The following is a 15,376-nucleotide window of genomic DNA, read 5'->3' as shown; positions in this document are numbered from 1 at the left end:
CAGACAGGGGTTGGGGAAAGATTTTATTACCAATGTATACTGTGACAGTTGGTAGCCAAAAACTGTGGCTGGAGGGGTGGGGACAGGGCACTGAGTGGTCATAAGGGACTTGTGGGGCTCACAGCACAGTGGGGACAAGGGGCTGGAGAGGGTGACCTTTAAAAGACAACTGTGGTTATAGAATGAACTCTCTGTCCTGTCCCCAATACCCAAGAACATCTGTCACCCAGGATGCCAGGGCCCAAGAGCTTCTGTGAGCCCAGCTGTGACCTCCAGACCTGAGACCCTCTGGCCTTTCTGTGACTCTCTCAGCTGAGACCCAGGGCACTTCCTGTAGCTGCCTTTGTCCTCTCTGGGAATCTTGAACCTGTGATTCAGTGGGAGAGGGGTTGGGGCTGGAACCAGGTGTGGGGAACAGGGAACTAGGGAAGGACCACCAACAGCATGCAAGAGACGCCCCAGCCACGGGGCCAGCCACTGCGTGGAGACACTCACACTCCTTCTACCTCACATGCAGCCCAGGGACTCACATTCAGAGCTGTGCCCAACTGGAGGTCTCACACACCGATCCTCACCCACTTGAAGCTTCTGCCACTCAGACTTGCATGCAGTCTCTCCCTGTTCTGGGGATCTAGCCCCACTGGAGACCACAACACACCGGTCTGGATATCTCAGGAGCTTACTTCAGCTCTCATGGGGTGGGAGGTGGGGGTGCTGAGCAGTTCCCCGTGGTCACCCAGTGAGACTGGGAGGGAGTAGATCTGGGGGCTGTGAGGAGACAGTGGGGTGTCAGGGCTGGCCGGGTTCGTGGGCCCAGGGCCACAAGGGAGCTTGATAGATGGGGTTCATCTGTGTTTGTGATGGGAGGGGGCTGGAAAGACTGGGATGCAACAGCCCTAGAGGCTGCACACCCTCTCGAAGGCCTGTGGCACGCAGAGGGGATCCCTTCTAGGGGCCTGTGGTCAAGAAGGGAGCATGAAAAGGTCGGACACTCGGGCGTACAAAAGTGGGGGCAGATCACTCAGCCGTGGGTCCCGCCCGTGAGCAGCACCGCGGCCGACGCACACTCTGCAGCAGTGCGCGGAAGAGGCCGGGTGGACGCTTGGCAGCGCCTTCGGGGGGCGCCGTGCGTACCGAGCCGGAACGGCCCGGACCCGGGCCGGCGCGGACGGCGGGCGGCGGCGCGGGGGCCCCTTGGCGGCCGTGTTCCTCGATCTGTCGCTCCAGATGCTTCTGGATGGCCATGCCCAGCACCTCCACCTCCATGGCGGCGCCATACACCTCCCAAGTCATGCCCTTCTCGTCCCAGCTCACGTCTCGCACGGGCTCCGCCGGCTCCGGGGGCGCCACGGCGGCCGCCAGCGCCGAGCCGGGCCGCACCCGCACTTCGGGGAAGGCGGGCGGTGCGGCGGCTTGAGGTGTCATGGGCCCGGTGGCCACGGAGCGCGTCTCGGCGGCACCCAGCGACACCTGCAGGCCCGCATCTCGGCGCGACGGCGGCCTGGACGCCGGGCTGGGTGCGCGCGGCGCTGCCTGGAAGCTGAAGGCCGGGCCCCCCGCGCCGTCCTGCGGAGACATGGGGCTCACAGCTACCGAGACGCAGGCCTGCGCGCCCGCCTGAGTGCCTGCGTCCTCGCGCGGCGGTGGCGGGGCGCTCGCTTCCCATGACGGAGCCTTGGTGAAGTTGTCGCGAGTCCGCGGCCCCGTTGGGGGCGCTGTGACCTCTGGGCGGGGGCTTCTCTTGGCCCCAGCAGCTGCCAGGTCTTTCTGGACGAGGCTGGAGGCCTCGGCGCTGGACACGGGCTCGGGCTTCGGCTCCACGAGGCCTTCACTGCCCCTGGCACCCTCAGGAGGCCGGGCTGAGCTCAGGGCTTTGTGGTCTGACTGCCTGCAGGAGGATGGCGTGGCCTTCTCCAGAATCAGGGGGCCCACCTTCCCCAAGGATGGGGACTCTGTTTTTCTGGAAGGTGCAGAGTTGGCTTTCCCTAGTGAGACAGGCTCTCCCTTCCCTGAGGCAAGGGGCTCTGCTTTTCTGGAGGATCCAGGATCCACCTTCTCTGAGGCCTGTGGTGTCTCCTGTTTCAAAGACACAGCCCCTACTCCTGGTGCTGCAGCGCCCTCTTGCCCAGGGAGCTTTGTTTCTGCTTTACGGCCAGACTGCGGCTCTGCTTTCCCTGAGGCCCTGGGATCTGCCTTTGTGGTGTTAACAGGATTCCCGTTCTCTAGAGGCAGAGAATCCACCTTTCCCTCTAGGACAGCTTCTGCTTTTCCCAAGGACACAGGATCCACCTTCCCCGAGAGCACCGGGATGGCTTTTCCTGGAGTTGAGACCACTTTACCTATAGACACAGAATCCCCTTGTCCAGAGGGGACAGCATCTGCCTTTCCCCTGCTCACAGGGTCCTCTTTGCCCACAGCCAGGGGCTCGGCCTTCCCTGAGGCTGTGGGAGTGGCCTTTCCAGAGGCCACCAGACCTGCCTTCTCTAAGGACAGGGGATCTCCTTTTCCCCCAGTCACTGGCTCAGCCTTTTCTGCAAATGGGGGACCTGCTGTCTCCAAGGACCTGGGATTGCCTGGACCTGAAGACACAGGGTTTGTCTTTCCCGAAGACTCAGGATTCACTTTTTCAGATGATGTTTTTCTACTTCCCACAGATATGGGGTCCTCCTTTCTGGAGGACACTGGGTCCTCTTCTCCTGAGGATACAGTTTCTGCCTTTCCCATGGACACACGCTCTGCCTGCCCGGAAGACAAAAGCTCTGGTGTTCCTGAGCACACAGGGTCCACCTTTCCCAGAGAAACTGGATCTACCTTGCCTGAAGACATGGGATCCACATTTTTCAAAGACGTGAGATCTGTCTTTGCTGAAGCTGTGGTGTCCGTGTGGACGGACAACACAGGATGCCCCTCTCCTGAGGAGGCAGGATCCATCTTTTCCAGGAACCGGGAGTCCTCTTTTGTGGCGGGTACAATTTCTACATTTCCCACAGATGCATGATCTGCCATCCCCAAGCATGTAGGATCTAGCCTTCCTGAGGACCCAGGAGCCCCTATCCCAGAGCATACAGGCCCATTCTTGTCTGATGAGCCTGGAGTCAGCTTGTCCAGGAGTCCAGGCTCTGTCTTTCCTGTGGATGCAGAATCTGTGCTTTCCAAGGACAAAGGATCTGTCTTTCCCAAGGGCCCAGGAACTCTCTTTCCCAACAACACAAGATCTCCCTTTTCTGCAGATGTAGGACTCACCTTTTCTGAGGACACAGGATGCTCTTTTCCTGAATACCTGGGTTCCTCCTTTCTTGGGAATACAGGGTCCACTTTGTCTGAGGACTCAGGATCCACCTTTCTCAAAGATCCAGGATCCTCCTTCCTTGGTGACACTGTATCCATCTTGCTAGAGCACAAAGGATCTACTTTTCCCAGGGATCCAAGATCTTCCTTTCTTAGAGTCATGGGATCCATCCTTCCAGGAGCCACAGGATCCCCTTTTCCCAAGATTTCAGGCTCTGCCTTTGCTGTAAACACGAGATCTGCCTTCCGTGAGGACCCAGGATCTTCCTTTCCTATGGAAGTGGAATCTGCCTGCTTTGAGGACTTGGAATCCATCTTCTCCAAGAACATAGGATTTCTGTCATCTGAGGATTTGGGCTCAGTTTTCACAGAGGACACAGGCTCTAGCTTCCCAAACATGGTGGTTTCTGGTGTTCCTGAGATGGTGGCTTCATGTGCCTCCAATGTCTCCTTGGAGGCTGCCTCCTGGGGAGAGAAGCAAGTTGGGGAGGGGCAGACCAGGCTCCCTCCAGGGCCATCAGAGCAGGAGGCTCCTTCCCCAGCCCCACTGGGGCTTCTGTGTCTAGACTCCATGCCTGGGCTTTGGTCAGAAGTGTGCCTGGGGTATGCAGGGCTTGCCTTTTGCTGGGAGGGGCAGTAATCCCTCATGGCCCAGCTGTCAGCCCCCAGGCTCCCATCCTGTGGGCAGAAGGCTGTGGGCCCGAGTCCTGGGGGGCTGGAGTCCTTCTGAAGCAACTGGAGCCAGGCCGGGTCTTCAGCACTGCCCATCTGCCCTCATGACCACGCCTGCACAAAAGGCTGCTGTCTGGTTCTGAAATAGAGAGAGAGCTGACTCAGACTTCCCGATGCTCAGTGGGGGAGGAGCCTCTTCCTTCTCCCCCTCCTCACTGAGTGCTGTGCTGTGCCCCATCTGGCTAAAAACACAAACCCAAGCATGTCACTCCCCTGCTTCACTGCTCTTAGTGGCCCTCTTCATAAAGACATCTTAAAATGACATTTAAGGCCCTTCGAAACTTGGCCACAGCCTAACTTTTCAACTTTGCCTACCATCGACCCTCCATGTTCAGCCCCACCCCATGTAACACACTATCCAGAAGTTATACTTTTGTCCTCTAGGCCAGGGGCTGCAAACTCTGATGTCACAGGGGTATAAGACAAAAGGGAGTGGTGCGGACTACCACAAACAAGAGAGCACAAGCTCTCTTTAAAGGGATGGCTGGATGCAGTGGCTCACGCCTGTAATCCCAGCACTTTGGGAGGCTGAGGCAGATGGAGCACTAGAGGTCAGGAGTTCAAGACCAGCCTGGCCAACATGGTGAAACCCTGTCTCTACTAAAAATACAAAAAAATTAGGCAGGTGTGATGGTGCACACCTATAATCCCAGCTACTTGGGAGGCTAAGGCAGGAGAATCACTTGAACCTGGGAGGTGGAGGTTGTAGTGAGCCAAGATCATGCCATTGCACTCCAGCCTAGGCAACAGAGTGAGACTCTGTCTCAAAAATAAATACAAATAAAAATAATAAATTTTTTTAAAAAAGGGAGAACCACTACTCTATCACCCAAGTGCTATCCTGGAGAAATGCAACCTGGTAATACCAACTCTTCCAGTTGCTTAAGTGGGAAATCCAGACTTTAATGTAAAATATGCTAATTAATTCAAGTTTTTTTTAAAAAAAAAAAACCCCAAACACTATGTGGGCCAAACAAGACTTGCCTGTAGGTCACCAGTTTATGTCTGTGTAGGCCCTGGACAGCTGTGAATGGTTTATAATAAAGGAAGGGACATAGTCAGATGTGTGGTTTTCAAAGATCCCTCTGGGATGGTATGGAGGCTGGGCTGAAGGAGGAGAGGGGTTGGTCAAGACCTATGAGGAAGCTGGTTAATCATTCATTTAATCTTTCATTCATTTAATCCTTCATTCATTCACCTAGTCCCTTCTCTGCAATAGGCCCTGAGCAGTTGCAGGAATCTCAATGAGAGACAGCACAGCAGAGGGCCTGGAGATGGTAGTTAAAGGCAGAACTGAGAAATCCAAAGGAAAACTGACAGGCTGTATTGGTAACAGCAGGAGTGGTCTACATGGTACTGGCTAGGGTGAGGGCTGCTGGGTGATGGTGCTGGGCAGGAGATACAGGGAAGGGGGAGATCTGTTTTAGACAAGCTGAGTTTGTGGTACCTGGGGGACATTCAAGAAGAGGGTCCAGCAGGCAGCTGGACCTACAAACAACACCATTCCATTACACACTCAGTAGCCAAAGTGAGCAGAGCTCCTGATCTCCCCAGACCTGCTCCAAAACCATCGCCTTAATGCTCAGGCCCAAATCCCTAGTCACCCTTGACTTTCACACCCCACGTCTCATCTATGAGCAAAACACAATGGAGCTACCTTCAGAATATATCCAGCATCTAGCCACTGCCCTGGGTGAAACCCCCACCATCTCTCACCTGGATTATCCCTGATTTTTCCTTTGCCCCCATAGCTTATTCTCAACACAGCAGCCAGAGGGATCTTAGTAAAACCAGAGGCAGATCATAACCCCCAGTCTCCTCAGAACCAGGCAGTGTCTCTCTATCCCATGCAAAGTAAACTCCTTTAGAATGGCTCAGAAGCCCCTGTATCTTCAGACCCTGTCAGCTCCTCAACCCTTTCTGCTGCTGCTCTCCCTCTCCCTCACGCTGCTTCAGCCATGCTGGCTGCCTTGCTGAGCCTTGAACATGCCTGCCTCCGTGCCTTGGTGCTGCCTGCTTCTTCTGCATGGAGAGCTTCCTCTCCCAAATATCTGCATGGTTGGCTCTCCCTGACCCATGCAGTGTAAAACAGCCTCCTCCCAGCTCTGGCTGGCATCCTCCACCCTCTTATCCTGCTCAGTTTTTCTCCATAGTACCTGTCACCATCTGACATATCACATATATTCATTTATTGCTTTTGATCATTGCTCTCATTAGATTGCCAGCTCCAGGAGGTGGGGACTTTGCTGTGCTATCTGGTATATCCCAGAGTCAAGACCTGGCACACGTGCCGTAAGCAAGGAAGATCCCCACACAAATTTGTTCCATGAATGACTGAATGACCTAAGATGCACATTCAACTGTACCCTCCCTGGCTCAAAACCCTCCTCATTCTTGCCGGAAATGTAAATTGGTTGTAATCTTTTTGGAAGGACATTGATCAATTTCTATCAAAGTTTACAACGCACATAGCATTTGAGTCACCAAGCCCACCTCTAGGCATGGTCCTGAAGATAGACCTGGGGTCCTGAAAATGGTCCTGGGGAGCACAAGGGCATGGCTGGTGATGAGAACAAAACCAGGAGGCAGGTTCTGTGAACTGTGGGACAACCACATGGAGCACCGGGCAGCTACTAGAAGGTGTGGGGTGATGATGGAAAGCATGCAAGATAAATTAATGGAAAAAAGCTAGGGGACAGCATGGCTACTAGGATCCCACACATGTAAACAAGGAAAAGGACACACATGGATGGGTTTATTTATAAAGAGAGAATTTCTGGATGGAATCCTATAACACTTTTAGCAGTGACTGCCTCTCAGAAGGAAGGATGGGGATCTGAGGGTGGGAGAAACTTTTCTTTGTGCGCCCCCTTGTGATGTTTACATTGTGGTTATGTGTGTGCATAGCCTTTTTTTTTTCTAATGGACAACAGAGAGAAACCTTTAATGACTCCCTCTTACCTTTGGGGTCAAGTCCAGCTCTTTAATATGCTCCTAAGCCCCTGCGTATCTACTGAAGTGCTGGAATTTATCTTTCATTCATTACCCACTCCCACACCCAAAACAGGTACACGCACACACACACACACACATACACGCGCACATGCATGCTCTCTCTCTCTCTCCCTGCATCTCAGCCTCTATGCACCCTCTTCTGGAGGAAACTCTCCCTCCCTGCTTGCCTGGCTGTCTCTTTATTACACCTTCAGGTCTCCGTTTAAAGGCCTCCTCCTCTAGTGGGCCTTCTTTGGCTACCAGTTTCCTGGGGATTCCTGCAGCCTCTTGTTCTTCCTCTAACAATGCTCATGTCACTCTGAATCTAGCCATTTACACCTCTGGGTCCCTGGCCAGACCTCAAGTCTCTGGATAGGAACACAGTTGATACTGTTCACTACTGGGTCCTCTAGGCTCTGGCTTATGAGGTGGGGGAGGGGAACCATCACTAAGAGGGGGACACAGGAGGACAAACAGTTTTGTAGAGGATCATGGGCACAGGGTTTCGGAAATAGAACTGGAGTGCCCATGGGACTTATAGGGGGTGACATCCAGGAGGCAGTAGGAAGCAGGCAGAAGCATGGGAGAGGTCCGGCTGGAATTCTTTGGATCATTGGATGGTTACCAGCCTGCAGGGGTCAGGCAGGCATCAAAATTGAGTGGTATGAATTGAGTCCATCTTCGTTTTTGGCCTTTTGATAGTGATATGGACACAGATAAATGTTTTTTTCTCCCATAAGGAAAGCAATTGAGCAAAGGAGATGATGAAAGACTCCTGACATCCTCAGACTGAAGGAGACAAGAGGGAGTGTGGTGGGGACTGTGGAAAACTAGAGGACATTGGCCCCTTCTAAAGGGACAACTGCACTCAATTCCTGCCAATGGTGGCCAATTAGGAATTATTCCATTAACTCAACATTTACTGAGCATACAGGCAATGTTCTAGGTATTATTCTTGGGACTGGGGATACAGCAGTGAATAAGAAATGTGGAGTCCCTGATTTATAGATGCAGAAAGATTGGAGGGAGGGTAGCAAACAAGTAGCAAATAAATCATATAATTTCAAATAATGGATGCTGTGAAGACAAAGGAGTGGGAAGCTGGTTTAGACATGAGGTCAAGAAAGGCCCCTCTGAGGCTGTTACCAACTGAGCCAGCCATGATAAGCTGGAAGGGAGTTGGAAATGAGGGGTGGCAGCTGAGGAGGTGGCTGATCACATGAGACATGGTGTAGGAGTAGGGTTTAGCCTAAGGGCACTGGGAAATCCTGGAAGTATTTTATTTTTCTTTGAGACAAGGTCTCACCCTGTTGCCCAGGTAGTAGTGCAGTGGCTCACTGCAGCCTTGACCTCCTGGGCTCAAATAATCCTCCCACCTCCACCTCCCAAATAGCTGGGACTACAGGTGTGTGCCACCATGCTGGGTTAATTTTTGTAGAGATGAGGTTTTGCCATGTTGCCCAGCCTTGTCTAAGAGCCAAACTCCTAGGCTCAAGTGATCCTCCCACCTCCACCTCCCAAAGTGTTAAGATTATACCTAGTATCTAGTGAGCCACTGTTTCTGGCCCCTTGGAAGTATTTAAGCAGGGAAGTGAATGTGGCCTCTGCGCCGCCAGGTTTCCTAATTTTTTTTTTTAGTTAGTCATAAATCTGGATATCTGTATTTTTAAATATTGGCTCATTTAAAAAATATACAGGCTAGGGCTGGGCGCGGTGGCTCAAGCCTGTAATCCCAGCACTTTGGGAGGCCGAGGCGGGTGGATCACGAGGTTAAGAGATTGAGACCATGGAGGTCAACATGGTGAAACCCCGTCTCTACTAAAGATACAAAAAAATTAGCTGGGCATGGTGGCGCGTGCCTGTAATCCCAGCTACTCGGGAGGCTGAGGCAGGAGAATTGCCTGAACCCAGGAGGCGAAGGTTGCGGTGAGCCGAGATCGTGCCATTGCACTCCAGCCTGGGTAACAAGAGTGAAACTCCGTCTCAAAAAAAAAAAAAAAAAATACAGGCTAAACAAAACTTCTTTTTTTGAGACAGAGTCTCATTCTGTCGCTCAGACTGGCATGCAGTGGTGCAATCTTGGCTCACTGCAAACTCTGTCTCCCGGGTTCAAGCAATTCTTGTGCCTCAGCCTCCTGAGTAGCTAGTAGGGCTACAGGTGTGTACCACCATGCCCGGCTAATTTTTTTTTTTTTTGAGACAGCGTCTCACTCTGTCATGAGGTGCCAGGCTGGAGTGCAGTGGTGCTGCGATTTCGGCTCACTGCAACCTCTGCCTCCCAGGTTCAAGCAATTCTCCTGCATCAGCCTCCCGAGTAGCTGAAACTACAGGTGTGTGCCACCACGCCCAGCTAACTTTTTGTATTTTTTAGTAGAAACGGGGTTTCACCATGTTGGCCTGGATGGTCTCAATCTCTTGACCTCGAGATCCTCCCGCCTCGGCTTTCCAAAGTGTTAAGATTACAGGCATGAACCACTGTGCCTGGCCCCAGATAATTTTTTAAATTTTTATTAGAGACAGAGTTTCACCATGTTGGCCAGGCTGGTCTCGAACTCCTGGCCTCAAGTGACTTGGCTGCCTTGGTCTCCCAAAGTGCTGTGATTATAGGCAGGGGCCACCACGCTTGGCCAAAACACTTTCATGAGCCAACTTTGACCTCTAGGTCACCAGCTTGCAACCTCTGATCCATCTGGCCCTTGGGCTATGGAAAAGGATGTTATAAGCCAGGGTGATGGGGAAGATGGTCAAGAGAAAGGGGCCAGGGGCTGAGCACCACGGCTGTAATCCCAGTGCTTTGGGAGGCCAAGATGGGATGATCACTTGAGGCCAGGCATTCCAGACCAGCATGGGCAACATAGCAAGATCCTATCTCTACAAAAAGTTTAAATAAAAAAAACAAAAAGAAATTAGCCAGGTGTGGCGGCACATACTCATAGTCCTGCCTGCTCCAGAGGCTGAGGCAAGAGGATCTCTTGAGCCCAGGAGTTTGAGGCTGCAATGAGCTATGATCAGCTTGGGTAACAGAGCGAGAAACTGTCTCTAAATCAAAGAGAGACAGAGAGGGAAGAGAAGGGGCCCAGGTTCCAGTGAGGACCAGGATCTGCCTATCATGCCTGCCTGTTTCCTCCTCTAGAAAATAGGAATTCAACAGCTGCTTGGCTGGAGTACAGGGAGTATAGGCTGGAACTGGAAGGAGTCAGCAAAGGATATAGGAGGGGTGCTCTGGGCCCTAACTACCCCTCATTTCAGCCCTGGAAGACCAGCCCTGGGGTCCTCACACAGCAGCACAGCCAACAAGCTCCTCTTCCTGGTTGAAGCCTGGGCAGAAAGTCAGGACAGCCCACCGCTTACCAGCTCTGTGACTTCAAGCAAGGCCTTTCTCCTCCTTGGGGACCCTGAAAAACCCACCTCCTGCTCCCCCAGGGCTACAGTGAGAATTAGAGAAAATGAGGGGTGTGCCTGACTCTGCTCATGTTAGGGCTGGGCTGTGTCTATGGAAGGCCTGTTTTCATCTGCTCAGCCTGTCAGAGCCCAGCTGTGCTCTCAGGAGGGGACAGGGGAGGAAAGGGCCTACAGCAGAGACACAAACCAGCAAAACCTGACCCTCAGACGTGCTTGTTTGACCCACAGAGCTAAACAAATTTTAAAATCAATTTTAAAAAGAAATTAACTGATCAACTTCTAAACATTAGAAGATTTCATGTGACAGTAAGATTTCCAGCTTCTCTTGGCAATCGGAGCGCTCTTCCTACATGGCAACACTCAGCTGGAATCCTGAAGGGACAGCCTCCTTAGATGGGGGGTGTACTCTCCGATCAGCCACAATCCCCACCCTGCCCCATGGTATCCTAGACACTTAGGCTGTCTACCAGCATCAATCATGGAATTTGCACTGTTGTTTTTCTCACAGCCAGCCCTTCAGGTATGTTACCCTCCTGGCCTGTAGCCACCTGAGTTTGGACCCTTGACCTCAATGCCAAGAAAGACAGGAAGTGACCTTGCACAAGTCAAGCACTTACTATGTGCAGATCCCACACACCCACCAGGCAGGTGCTGGAGTCCTGTTTTCCAGAGGAAGAAACAGGTTCTGAGAGGCAAGCTTGGCTCAGCTGATAACATGCCTCTTTTGAAAGTCCCCAGGCTTCCCCGTCCCCAGTCTCTGAGATGTGATAAAGTCCAGGGTAGGGACGGAGAGCCTGGTCAGGGAAGTAGAAAGTTGTGGGGTCAAGCCCTAGCTTAGTCATTGACATCCTCTATGACTCTGAGTGAGTTTTTCTACTCTCTGGGTCTCAGGTTTCCAATCTGTGAAATGGGGGAGGGCATGTAGTTATATCTGGAAGAGGTAGGCCAGCCCTGGGTTTAAGAGCTGCCCCAAGACCATTCCCTGAGGCTCTACTGCTCACAGATCCAGGAAGTTGGGCCCTTCCTGGATCTTGGGGAGGCCTCAGGATCCTCTAGCTGCTTCTCCAAGAGGCAGCCCAGGCCTGGAGCCCCACATTATCTCCCCCAACTAACCCACTAGAACCCACCTCCATTACCTGGGCCCAGCATGCTCACTCTCTTTCTTTTTTTGAGACAGTCTTGTTCTGTCGCCCAGGCTGGAGTGCAGTGGCATGATCTCGGTTCACTGCAACCTCCACCTCTCAGGTTCAAGTGATTCTCCTGCCTCAGCCTCCCGAGTAACTGGGACTACAGGCATGCGCCACCACACCTGGCTAATTTTTGTATTTTTTGTAGAGACGGGGTTTCACCATGTTGGCCAGGCTGGTCTTGAATTCCTGGCCTCAAGTAATCTGCCCGCCTCGGCCTCCCAAAGTGTTGGGATTATAGGCATGAGCAACTGCACACAGCCTCAGTCTCTTTTTATCATCTGGATCCCACAGCAATCTCATGAGGAGGGTATTATCATCCCATTTCACAGATAAGGCCACTAAAGTCAGAGGGCGAAGACTTGACTAAGGGCACACAGCTGGGGTGGGAGGGAAGGCTGTGGTTCAAAGCCAATTGTGTCCAAGCACAAAGCCTGGGTTAGTTCTAAGATTGTGGACACTGACATCTGGCTCTTTTTTTTTTTTTTTTTTTTTTTTTTTAAGAGATGGGGTTTCACCATGTTGACAAGGCTGGTCTTGAACTCCTGAACTCAGGTGATCCACTCATCTCAGCCTCCCAAAGTGCTGGGATTACAGGCGTAAGCCATCACCCCTGGCCCCCTCCCCCCCACCTTTTTTTTTTTTTTTTTTTTGAGATGGAGTCTTGCTCTGTCCCGTAGGTTGGAGTGCAATGGCGCAAGCTCGGCTCACTGCAACCTCTGCCTCCCAGGTTCAAACAATTTTCTGCCTCAACCTCCCAGGTAGCTGGCATTACAGGCACCTGCCACCACAGCTGGCTAATTTTTGTATTTTTAGTAGAGATGGGGTTTCACCGTCTTGGTCAGGCTGGTCTTAAACTCCTGACCTCAGGTGATCCACCTGCCTCGGCCTCCCAAAATGCTGGAATTACAGGTGTGAGTTACCACACCTGGCCTTTTTTTTTAAGAGACAGGGTCTCACTCTGTTGCCCGGGCTGAAGTGCAGTAACACAATCATAGCTGACTGTAGCCTCCACTCCAACTCTTCAGCTCAAGCAATCCTTCCTCATCAGCCTCCTAAGTAGCTACAGGCATGTGCCATCACACCCAGCTAATCTTATAATTTTTTGTAGTGATGGGGGTCTTGCTATGTTGCCCAAGCTTGTCTCAAATTCCTGGCCTCAAACAATCCTCCTTCCTAGGCTTCTCAAAGTATTGGGATTACAGGTATGAGCCACTGCACCTGGCCTGACACTTGGTTCTTAAAACCCCCTTTCTGCCTTTTGAGGTCAGGCCAAGACTTCTCCCAAGCCTGTGGACGTCACAGGCAACAGTGCCAAGGAGCATGCAGCAAAAGAAGCAAGAGCTCCCCGTGCCCCTGCGTACATCCCCTCACCTGTGGGAATGCATGCACCCTATGAGCAGATGAGCCATCACACTCGGGCACAAACAGGTTGAGCGTGGCCTGACTGAGGCAGAAGGTAGGAATGACTGCTAGGTATGTGGGCCAGCTCACCTGGCATACAAAGCGGTGAGCAGACTGCTTGTGGATGTATGTACCTGCTTGGGCCACTGTGAGGCCAGGACTTGGCTCCTATATTCTGCTCAAGAAGAGCTTGTGTGTATGTACACCCCACATGTACTGAATGGCCTGTGTGTTGGCCTGTGTGTTTGTGCCTCATGGGGACTACTTGGACCCTGTGGGTGTCTCACTCATGGGAGAGCTTGTCTTGGTGCTGCAAAGGTGCCTGTGTTCTGCTCCCAGGCAGAGTAGCCTCTGTGACTGCCCATTCAGGCCACAGAGACCTGGCCAGCCATTCCTTTCCCTCTAGGATTTCTTTCCAGCATGAAGCCATTCTTATACCCATAAACAGGGCCAGAGCTGCCAAGCACCTGCAAATACATCTTCCTGTGCTGACAAGACCAACAAAGGCTTAAGGGGCCTCTGTGCGCGTGTGAGTGTGTCTGAGAATCCCAGTCTGCTGCCCCTGTCCCCTTCTCTCCTAGTGCCCTCAGAGCAGCAAAGTCTCCTCGGGGCTGTAGTGGGAGAAGGAATCTAACGGGGTTGACCAGACCTTCTTCCAGAAACCGCCCTCAGACCATCCATCCATCCATAGGAGGTCAAGAATGGACATTCAGGGATGTGCAAACGTGGGCCAGTGTGGGTGGGAGTGGGCAGCACGCTAAGATACAGAGTGTGTGTAAGAGGGAGTGTGTGCACAAGGGTGGCAGTCTACTCCAAGGTCTCCGGGTACTCAAGGGACACCATGAGCTGGGGTGAGCAGGCCAGAGCAGGGTGGGCCCGAGTGTATTGTGATCAGGGAGTACTGTTGAGTTGACCATGCTGTGATCTGTGATGGCTTGTGTGAGTGTGTAGCTGTGCCGGGGTGTGTACGCAAGGCTCCCACCCAGTACACTGGGTGACAGGTGGCCGCGTGTATGGGTGTAATGGAATGACCAACAGCCATTGTGTGTGTGCGTGTAGACCTGTGGCCTCACTCGAGGAAATGCGGCGCCGGTGCGTGAACGCGGTGGTGTGTGATCGCGCCCCGGAGTGTGTGCCACACTGGGTGTGTGACAGCGAGTGTGCTCAGTAGTGCGAGTGGAGCCAGTGGAGCGTTGAGCTCGCTCCGGGGAAGATGAATCAACGCGGGAGGATGCCCTCCCCCCAGTGGCGGGAAGCGTCCCCTTCCGCACGGCCGTGCGAACAAAGCCGGCGGGCGGTGGTAAGGCCCGGCGTGGGGCGGACCCCACAGCCAGGGCAGTCTGGCCTGCGGGCCCCTTGGATGTTCGGCCCGGGGCTGCGGGACCCGCCCCCGCCCCGCCCCGGCTAAGAGCCTGGAAAACGACACCAGCCGTCCCAAGCCGCGCGCACACACCTGAGCTCCTGCGCGGGCAGTGTTCTAGCCCCGCCGCCGGAGGGCTTTCGAGGACCCTGGACAGCGGCTCCGGGGCGGCAGTGAGCGGACAAAGGGGTTGCCGCCGCCCGCCCAGAAGGACAGCGGGTGTGGGCGCGGCGCTTACCGGGCAGTGCCGCTGCTCCGGCTCCTGGGCGCGCTGCTCTCCGGCTCCCGCCGCCGCCGTCGCCGCCGCCCGACCGGCCTCGGCTGCCTCCGGCCGGGCTGGCGGGAGGACCCGCAGACTCCGCGCCGCCGTCCCCAGCGCCGGCTCCGCGCTCCCGCCCCGCGCCCCGCCCCGGGCATGCGCGCTGGCCCTCCGGCCGCCTCGGAACCGCGAGGGGGCGATGACCGCGGGGAAACCGCGATCTGAGGGAGCGAGGAAGGGGCGCCCCTCGCCGGCCAACCCTAACCACCGCCCCTGGACTCCCGGGTTCCGCGCCGTCTCGGGCGGTTCCCACTTCGCAGACGGGGAGATTGAGGGCCGGAGAGGCTGCTCCTTTGCTGCGCGCTTGCCGAGGGCGGGGCGCGCTGTCTCGCAGCTCTTAGCCTAGCCCCTCGAATGCCCTCGTCTGGCTTGACCAAAGAGGGAACTGGGGTTCAGAGGGGCAGTCCCGAGGACTCGCTGCTCCTGGATGGGGACTCAGGTCGGCGCGATCTCCCGGCTCCGCCAGCGAGGAAATTTCCCGCCTCCTCCCCCGCCGCACTTCCGGCCTCCTCTTCCCCGCCCCCGGCCCTTTGTCTCGCCGCTGCCTACGCTCCCGCGAGTGGTGGGGTCGCCTGCGGTGGTGGTGCGGGAGAGATGCCTTCCAGTCCCTGGTTGCGGCCTCCCCAGTCGGGGGAACCGCCCGCTCTCTCCCCCGGGTACCCTCGAGCAAATCATTTCATCTCTCTGCGC

The 15,376-nt window shown here is 54.3% G+C and overlaps 1 protein-coding gene across 2 annotated transcripts; it reads right to left on the bottom strand.

The window, feature by feature from the left end:
• Window positions 1-10: 10 nt before the first annotated feature.
• On the bottom strand, window positions 11-14,761 carry GPRIN1 (G protein regulated inducer of neurite outgrowth 1). 2 transcript variants are annotated; one of them, XM_035290653.3, is made up of 2 exons: window positions 14,461-14,761; window positions 11-4,099 (listed from the first exon to the last, which is right to left on the bottom strand). In XM_035290653.3, the coding sequence occupies exon 2, from the start codon at window positions 4,054-4,056 to the stop codon at window positions 1,018-1,020; it is 3,039 nt and encodes a 1,012-aa protein (XP_035146544.1). In that variant the 5' UTR covers window positions 4,057-4,099; window positions 14,461-14,761; the 3' UTR covers window positions 11-1,017. The 2 variants fall into 2 exon arrangements, with proteins under 2 accessions (XP_035146544.1, XP_008988601.1); XM_008990353.5 differs by having other exon boundaries at window positions 14,606-14,761.
• Window positions 14,762-15,376: the final 615 nt, after the last annotated feature.

This window comes from Callithrix jacchus, chromosome 2 (assembly GCF_049354715.1).
Source record: "Callithrix jacchus isolate 240 chromosome 2, calJac240_pri, whole genome shotgun sequence".
NCBI lineage: Eukaryota > Metazoa > Chordata > Mammalia > Primates > Cebidae > Callithrix > Callithrix jacchus.
This window is presented reverse-complemented; position numbering and strand designations above follow the sequence as displayed.